Here is a 9730-nt window from a genome sequence, read left to right on the forward strand (position 1 = left end):
AGTAAACAGAAATCTCCCCCTACAGAGATTTTCCGTTTAAACGTTCACTGTAGTGCGCTTTCAGTATTCTCGTGTTGACAATATCGTATTCGATATTGTCAGACTTCAAGATTTTAATTTAGACCCTATATATATATATATATATATATATATATATATATATATATATATATATATATGTGTGTGTGTGTGTGTGTGTGTGTGTACATTGGATTGCATTACAAGTTATTCTTTTGTAGCACTACAGAACACTCTCCTGACTGTGTTAGACCACAGTTTCAGCAGACAACTTATAGATGCAAAGGACAGTTGTCCCTGAAATGCAGAATCATTGCTCTGAAAAGAGAAAGTCCATTCTCAATAACTGATGGACTAAGGCTGTAAACATTAGTTCCATTGTGTGAGCAAAATCTTTCCAGGCTACTAGACACTCACTTTGTAGCCTGTAATGCATTGAGATTCCAAGCCTCTCCAGATTTTTGTTGCTGTGCTCAAGATCAGTGACCAATGGCAAGAGGCTGCTTTATTTTAACTTTTGTTAGGACTTTTTCTTAAATTGTGAGGTATAATCATTCAAATTTATTTCTCTGCCTTGCCTTTATCTCCATTTAAGCTTATGAGATTTTTTTTTCTCTTTTGTCTCCAAATTTCCAGTCAGAAATCATTTCCTTCTGTTTGGACCTATGCAGGCCCTCTATATTTGTGACTTTGGAAGGCTTGTTTCATTGGTAATATTTACAGATACCAAATCTGAAAAAAAATATGCTGAATCTGTTTTGAAAAGCAGAAAGCAAGATCTTAAATTTCATCTAATTGAACAATCTAAAGTGACTGCTATCTTCATCCTCTGTTTTCCCACGCAGTGTCATTGAGGTCTGAATCAGGTTTGTCATCCTCCTATTAAAAGGCAAAGGTCAGTCTTTCTAATAGCCATGTATTTTCAACTTCTCCACTCACTGTGAATGAACCAATCCAAAAGATTACTATAAAGGTGTCAGATACCTTATCAGAATCAGTGAAACTGACTTTTGCGATTGTAAAGTTGGGCATGGGTGTTTCCCCTGCCTCAAAGAGCTCAAAACCACTTGCATCCAGAGTTTCTTCATGTCCTACCCATGCTATAACAGTTATAACAGGTTGGCAGAGACCCTGATGAAAGATTTGGTGAGCCTTTTTGATGCCCCGTCATCTGCTCCATGTATGGGAGCCAAGGAGTCTTTGACATTTTATTTTTACATTTACCAGAGTCACCTCTTCTTTTCTCACCAGTTTCACAGTTTCTTCAGATGATTCTATTCCGGAGAGTCTTAGTTGTGACCCCATCAGTGTTGATTTGACATTAGTGCCCATATGGATTCTGAATAGTACTGTGTTGATTTCAAGCATCTGTTCTGTATAGCTAAGGGTTCATAAATTCCAGATTGCTTCTTTGTGTTGCTCTTGTTGATGCCATTTCTATTGGTGCTAGGTTGCCAGGTTTTGCATTCTAAGCACTACTGCCATTTCCAGGTGTTGGCTTCTTGGCACTGACATCAACACTAGCCCTGGTTGTGTCAGTGTGAGGCCCAACTTGCCTGGCACTGGGCTTTCTGGTGCTATGTCTATCAACATCAGGAAAACTTTCAGTGTTTGTGTCTTCACCATGGTAAATTAAGCTTTAATGTTAGTACTCATTTTGCTGGAAAAGCCTTCTCCTTGACACTGCAAACTATTAATCAGCAGCAAATTAGAAAGAGGCTGCAACCCCTTCAGAGCCTTCCATCATGAGAACTGCACTAAAGAGAGTCTCCTCCCCTTCCTTAGACTTCCCCTGTGACATATCTTACTGCAGGTGTGGATGATGAGAAGAATGTTGACTCCCCTGCATCCTCTCAATGACTCAAAGTTTGAGAAAGCTGATGGAGGGTGGCTCAGTACCCCACTATCCTGCTCAAAGAGGAGGCTACAAAAGTCTTGCAGGCTTGCTCAGCATTCTTCCTAGATTGTATCTCCTTCAGTTGACATCCTGAAGGATGCCATCAGAGTGGCTTGGGAATGCTCCTGCAGTGTGACAAAGTTTATGATATGCATTCTATGTAATGTCACAGAAAGTACTATTAAAGCTATGGGAGCCAGCTTTACTTAAAAGTAATGTGTTTAGATCTGTGTAATAGACTTCGCCAGGGACATCATGGTAACCTTTGTTTAGTCACCTTTTTCAGGTCTATGTATCTTTGCTCCAGAGGTGTTAAGGCATGCCTAATGTAGAAAGATGGCAAGACTCTCAAAGTTTTGTGTGTAAAACTTGACACACCTCAATGCACATTTTCATGATGCAGAGGAGCCATTACCAGATGTTATTCAAGCGCATTATATAGCAACCCTCCAAGAGGCTGGGTCAAAACCCGGTAACGAAGGCAACTTCCAGTGGTTGCATGCCTAAAAGCAAAAGTTCTTACCAAATTTCAAGAAGCAGTAATATACTTAAAAGTGGCTGTAGCACTGATAAAGAGTACTCCTACGCAAAAGCTTTGCTGTTTTAACCTGCATTTTATTATTAAAGCTTTGATATCTGAAGGTTGTGCCTGTGTTTGTTGCTTTGTTGGTATACTTAAAAGTGAACAGCAGCAGTCTTTGAGACCTTACTTTACTGTCTCCCTGTGGAGGCAGTTGAGGGTTGTCTGTTCCTCCATCTGTCTGCATGGAGGTCCATCACAACAGACAAGTGGATATGGACAATTATTTCCAGATTCATCCTGTCCCACCTTCTTTTCTCCTTGGCAGACATCCCACTCCATAAAAAAAAGCACCATAAGAAGTGACATGCGCAACCTTCATGCAAAAATGTTAAAAGAGACACTCAAGATGGTTTTATTCCAAGTTTTTTTTTTTTTGGTACCCAGAAAGACAAAGGGGTTAGACCAATTTTGTATCTGTGTGGCATAAACACTTTTATTCCCAAAGAAAACTTTCACATAGTCACAGTACAGTTAGTCCTGTCAAGTCTGCCAGAAGAAAAATGGATACACTCTATGAACATGCAAACTTCTTACCTCCATATCAGATCACCAGGGAGTAAAGGAGGTATTTATAGTTCCAGGTAATTGTCAATTCTGAATGTTTCCATTCAGTCTCATATTAGCTTTCGGTGTTTACAAATATATGCTGATTGTATTAGCTCATGAGAGACAGCAAAGGAGTCAAGATTTCAGATCTAAATGGCTGTTTTCTAGATGATAGTTTGTTCAGGCTTTAATTGTCACTAGAGATTCTCTAATCTAAATATTTCACTGTTCGGGGATTACAAGACTAGGGATGGAAAATCACAAATTCACCCCTGGCTTGTTGCCTTGGACCCTTATGGACGGGGCAAGTTGTAGATGCCCTAAAGCACAGGCATATACCAAAGCCATTCTAGCCTGTGATCATTGACAATTGGCAAAATTGGGGCATGAATGGCTAGGCTTAAAAAGGCTCCAGGGACGTTAGCCTAATAACCTCTTATGATCCTGTGATTCTATACCATGAACCTTGCAAAGTCATAACTGACTATGTCCCATCTACCACATTTATCAGCTGCAGTGTAGATACTGTTAATTTCTGGCTATATCTTCTAATGGACTGAATACTATCCTTTTAGTTCGAAGTATCTGTCATACTAAATGCTAGCAAGATTCTTACCTGTCCTTGCTTCAAAACTCTGGGACTAATGATGACATTCATTCTGACTATGCCCTATGCCACCCTGCACATGAAGGTGCTGCAGTAGATGCTCAGGATTCAGTAATCTCAGATGTTAGACTCTATGTTGCACAAAATACAAATATACAAAGTTTGCAGGCAGCACCTTTTATGAAGAATCACTTTCGTCCTTTGTGTTGAAATAATTGCCCCCTTTTGAACCAGCTACTACAGCAGATCTTAAGTTTGTATCCTGGCAAGCTCTTTTTTTTTTCTGGTGGCCATCAGTCAACAAGGGGAATTTCAGAGTTACAGGCTTTATGTATAAATCCCCTTTATCTGGTATTCAGTAAAGAAAGTGTCCTTGAAAACTAATCCTTCATTTATGGACAGGGTAAAAGAGAAGACTAAGCAAACCAGACTGTTAATCTTCCTGCATTTTCCCCCAATTATTCAAACAAAGGTGAACACTTACTACATTACATGTATGTTAACAGGCAGCTTAGATTTTAAATTGATAGAACTAAGTATAGTAGGAAATATTTCCAGCTTTTTATACCCTTCTCCAAAAAGAAGTTGGGTGCTAAAGTATCCAAACTGGCTTTGTCAAATGGCTTACTCAAAGCACCTAGTATGGCTAGCCAAAATTTAGCAAACCTTTTTCATCTGAGCTGAGGGTTCATTCTACATAAGCTTTTGCTATGTCTCAGTTTTTTAATTACTTTTGTAAGACTCTATAAGTTTTATGGGATGTCTATGTTCGGGTCATCTTATGATGTCAGTGCTATTAAGGTTATGCGTCCATGAGGAGCCACCCAAATGGTTAAGCCGAGAGTTGTGCCTTTGAGGTGATAATGATGGAGCTACTAATCTCAGATACAAATATCACATGCTTACTACACTGATTTATCTGGTTTGGCAGTTCCATCTTCATGCTCAGTCATTATATATCTTGATGATATTATTTAGCATTTCTCTTTGGGCTTTCAAAAATCCAGAGAGATGGTCCTGGTTTAAACATTTTGCATAAAGGGGACAGGCTTTTGTAGCCTGGAAAGTGAGACGGTGACAGGCTAAATCCTGCCAGTCTTAGTCCTTTAGATGATAAAGACAGAACTACCAGTCCAGATCTATCATTACATAACTTTTTTTTTTGGCAGCAATGTGCAGATCACTTTGTATATGAACATTTCCTTTATCCTGTATTTTACAAGGCACTGGACCTGAGCCAGATTCTAAAAGGACTTGAACACGACATGACATGACATGACATGCCAAGCAGTTATTCCATATCAGAGGCCAAAATCTAGGGCTGTTCCTGTCCCTATTGAGCATATGCTAACAGGAACTGGGCTGCCAGAGCCCTATGCACAAGTCCAAAGGTAGAATTGGGCTTGCTTCACCATAAAAAAAAAAAAAATCAGAATTATGCATTGGTGAAGCATTGGAGTAGCCTATGAATTCAATGGCAGAGTCAGTGAAGCAGCTGCTGCACTTGTATGTGGGACTAGATACTGCAGGCGGTACCTGGTGTGAAGTCAGAAAGCTATAGGTTCATAGATTAGTACTAAGCTAACTGCCCTTGCGAGCCATTTTAAGCCTAGCCAATTATCCCTTGTGAGACTCAAACCCTGCACTTTTTGTTTGTAAGGCAAGCACCTTAACCATTAGGCCACCCTCCAAACCAAGTTCCACATACAGGTGGATCAGTACTGTGCAATGAGGGAGACAAGGGAGGAGGCTAGGACCACTTCCGTTGTTGATTGCCATGTGAAATAACCTTGTACATCAGTGGGAAAAGGCCACATAGACTTCTTAGTAAAAAAGTAGATTATACGCCCTGGTGGAATAGTGGTCTTGCATGCCTGTCTCATCTGCAAAGGACAAGAAAAATGCAGGTGCAGTGGTCATGCCTGGATTCTCTCAATCACCCTACAAGTTAGGATACTGTGCAAGATGTATTCATGGTTGCAGAGCTCCCCCATGGTAGCAGACCTGGTATTGCAGATAGATGTTCTGCCTGCAGTACCAGGTCTGCCATACAGGTAGAACAGTAGAGGAGGAAACCTTTGGCTAACTTGGCTTGACCTCTGAGTCCTTGGGTAAATACATGATACACTATGCGTAGCTGATAAGATTCATTCATATAATGTGTTACAAAACGTCATTACAGCTCCCAGAGTAACATGATTTCTGGACATTCAGTACTTCTGCAGCATTGTGAGATTCTTAGCTGGACAAACCTGTCCATCAGGATGATGTCATTCTTTAGGCTAGGTGGACAGGTCACTTTGGAGTTGCATGAGCAGAATGGTGAAGTCTCTTTGCTGTACTACTGTGAAGCTTTGGAATCAGATCATGTGTGGTGTATACTATGTCTCTGGGACTTACCCTTTGATTTTTATGACTATCTATGATTATTGTTGTCTAGAATTCCATTTTCTTCATAAGTTTATTTCACAGAAACATACAAAATTCATATCTTTGTATCCTGAAATCTTTGTAATTAGGAATTTAAGGTGGGATTTTAAAGAGATAATGTAATGTATATACCATCTGAATGATAATCTGCTAAGTTTGCTTTGCTTTGCAGACCTGATTCCATCAAATTTTGAATTTGTTTTCTAAGTCGAGTAATGTCTTCAGTATATAATAAATTCCTAAGCAAAGCTGTCTATTTAAATGTCATCTGTATCCTGATTAATTTTGATTAAGCAAATAATAGGATAAATGATGCAATAAACAGTGTGGGTGTGCTGGGTACTAAAAAATTCTGTTTCCTGGTTTCTGTCCCTTTACTTTCTTTAATGAACATAATTTTGTCTAATGTTATACAATAATGTAATTCTTGATTCTTAGTCATGGTTAAATGTATCATTACCTCAGTGGACCTGTCTTATACTCAAACTTGCATAAATAAAAATGAAAACTGTAAAGTAGTAAAAGTCTGCATAGTAAAAAAAAGCTTAAAAGTTATTTGTTGGATTCCTTGTACTTGAACCTTGTCTTCTTAAAATGTGTTACAGCATATATACAGTCAATCTAATGAGCATTCTTGATACATAACATGCAGGAAGCTATCCGTTGCCTTTTTGAACACACGGAAAAGGTTAGATCTGATAATCGGCAGCTACGTCAGGAACTTTTGGGCTTGATCCAGAAATCTCGTGCCTTGAGGGAACATCAGATGAAACTGGAAGAACAGCACCAACAACTTCTTAGAGAACTACAATACAGCCAGGACCTGGTGAAACTAAGGACAACCCGTCAACACAAGATTTTGCACTCACTAGTCTTCTCTAACAAAGAAGAACCTCAGCTAGCAAACCATTGATATGCAGACATATTCTAATGTACTTTTGCTATAGACCAGTCTTAGAGACAGCCTAGGCCAGGGCAGAATTCAATGAAAATGAATGACAAATCTACTGATATCTTCTAAATGAAATGGCTTAAAAATTGTATTCACTTTTAAACATATTTTTCTCCCTGCTTTATTGTGAGTGAATATTCTTTTCTTTGTTTTATTGTGAGTATATCTATATTTATACACACAAATACAGTTACCACTGTCTCATATCTGTATTTTTCTTTACCTCTCATTTTTTATTTTGTTTATTTTTTTAAGCATGGCGGAAGCAGATTGTATATATTCCTTGGAATGGATCGTTAAGTGAAAACTGTGTAACTCTCAAATTTACACAAGCAAACTTCCAAAATTGCAGGAGTCTTTGATGTCAAACAATATCATGTCTATCAAATTAATGTGCAATCACACTGTCCAAAATACACATGGAATGCTCAGTCTAGTATAACTACAGAACTGTTTCATTATTTCTATGGTTAGAGAAAGTGATCTTTTGTACAAACACGCCTTCTACATTTGGACTACAAAATATTTCATATTGGTCATAAATATGGTACTCTGTGAACACATACACAAATTACTCAGTCATCATTAAACACACAAAACAGTCAGAGACATTCCCAAATTTCATAGTTTTATTGATCACTTTGAGTTTTGTGAAAGCTTTATGTGTGAGTAAGCCCTTGTTTTAAGGTGCATACACATGCTGTGGAGACAGACCCCCTGTGAGCAATCTTGTGTGTTATTTAATCATTACACAGTTAAGTGATACTTGTTTGTGTTTGTTTGTGTCTTTCGGCTTTTCCCGGTTAGGGCTCGCCACAGCGGAACTCCAGTCCGCTAATGATTGGTAGTTGATTTTTACGTGCCGAGTTACCAGCCCTGACGCACAACCTTCAAAGAAGGCATGCCCATTCATGCATGTCTCCACTCAGAAGACGCTCTAACTGAGAATCAAACCAGACAGCATCTTACTGTGAGGCGACAACGCTACCGCAGCACCACCACCGCGGGTATTCACAGTTAAGTGATACTAAAAGGGCTAAAACCTTGTGACATCATAAGTTCAAAGTGTTGACACACACAAAGCAATGAAAAGCAAAAATGTTTTTGCAGGGGTGCAAAGATTCCCTGTATACTCGATATGAGGGCAAGCCCCCCACCTTAGACTTTGATATATATATATATATATATATATATCTATATATATATATCTATGTATATCTATCTATATATCTATATATAGATATATATATATATCTATATATATATATATATATATATTTTTTTTTTTTTTTTTTTTTAGATTAGTACTAAGCTAACTGCCCTTGCGAGCCATTTTAAGCCTAGCCAATTATCCCTTGTGAGACTCAAACCCTGCACCTTGTGTTTGTAAGGCAAACACCTTAACCATTAGGCTACCCTCCCAACCCTCCCAATATATATATATATATATATAATAATGAGACTGGCAGTTTGAAATCTAGGATATATATGTTTGGGAAAAAATTGAAGACTATCAATGGACTTAAAGTAGACAACATGTACTTACAAAAATGTTTAGATTTTAAGATGGTCCCAAAAGGGCTAAGATTTTTCAAACTACCTATGGGTATAGAATTGACCGATACTGGCAAAAAAGAATTTAACAGTTTATTTGATGATTGTGGATTCAATTATATTAGATTATTAATGAAATTTTATGATGAAAGATTAAGTAAATTAATTCAAGAAGTGGAAGATTTAAATACTATGATAGTGAATGATTTATTATTCAAGGATTGGGAGAAATTATACAACAAACAATATTCTGAAGCTGGAAAATGGGCATCTACCCTTTGTCAACGGAAAAATGATAAAATGATGAGGGACAAGGAACAGTACTATCAACAATTGGCCTATGTGTGGCCCAAAAAACATCACTTTTCTATGGGAGAACACAATAATAGGGGGAACTTTTATCATCAACAGGCCAAATACGAAGGGGGTGACCATAAAGATTCTGAAGAGTTTAGCGAGAATATTAACATACAGGGTTTTCAGAAATATCCGAGGGACAAAAATCCACCATATTTGAAAATGAATCAAAAGACATATTTACGGGGAAATTATTGGGAGAGAAAACTCTACCGGTATTAATTAGTAACAATAATAATGAGAAAGTTTTAGTCACCACTTCTCCACGTATTTGTAATGGACGCTTTGATCAACGTATTAGTTTAGACAATAATGAAATTGTAGTTAATGGGAACATTCATTCTTATCGCAATTTTAATATTTATAATTATTCTGATTTGCATATTGATAAGGTTCAATGTTAAGTTGTCAATCTCGCCTTCATTCTTGCTTGATGGTTTCGGAGCCGATCCTCGGCTCCGACTCGGCACTTGCTTTAGCTCGAGAACTCCTTTTACCAGCTCGAGGCAGCCCCATATCCCATGATGCAAGGCAGTAAGTACCCAGATCTCGTTTGCCGCTTCGCTTGGGAGGTCTTCTTTTTACCAGCTCCTGGTAAGTTGTTCACTTTTGTGAGTTTTAAGCCCCTTTTTAGTAAAAAAACCTTGTATTGATAGTTTTAAACTTATATTATTCCCTTTCTGACAGAAATTCCCTGTCTCCTTTATTTTTTGTTAGTGTATCTTAAAAAACCCTTCCCATCCCCCCCCCCCTGTTAGGGTGTGTGTATTGGGTTTGTAGAATACC

General features: G+C 38.1%; 1 protein-coding gene across 1 annotated transcript in view; it reads left to right on the forward strand.

The window, feature by feature from the left end:
• Nucleotides 1-7480, forward strand: part of LOC122795685 (coiled-coil domain-containing protein 166-like) — a 1310434-nt gene extending 1302954 nt beyond the window's left edge. The window contains exon 7 of the mRNA XM_044063979.1: nt 6734-7480. Within this exon, the coding sequence (XP_043919914.1) occupies nt 6734-6994 (261 nt within the window). The 3' untranslated portion in view covers nt 6995-7480. The remainder of the gene's footprint in view (nt 1-6733) is intronic.
• Nucleotides 7481-9730: the final 2250 nt, after the last annotated feature.

This window comes from Protopterus annectens, chromosome 2.part2 (genome assembly GCF_019279795.1).
Source record: "Protopterus annectens isolate FY-2018-M chromosome 2.part2, PAN1.0, whole genome shotgun sequence".
Lineage (NCBI taxonomy): Eukaryota > Metazoa > Chordata > Ceratodontiformes > Protopteridae > Protopterus > Protopterus annectens.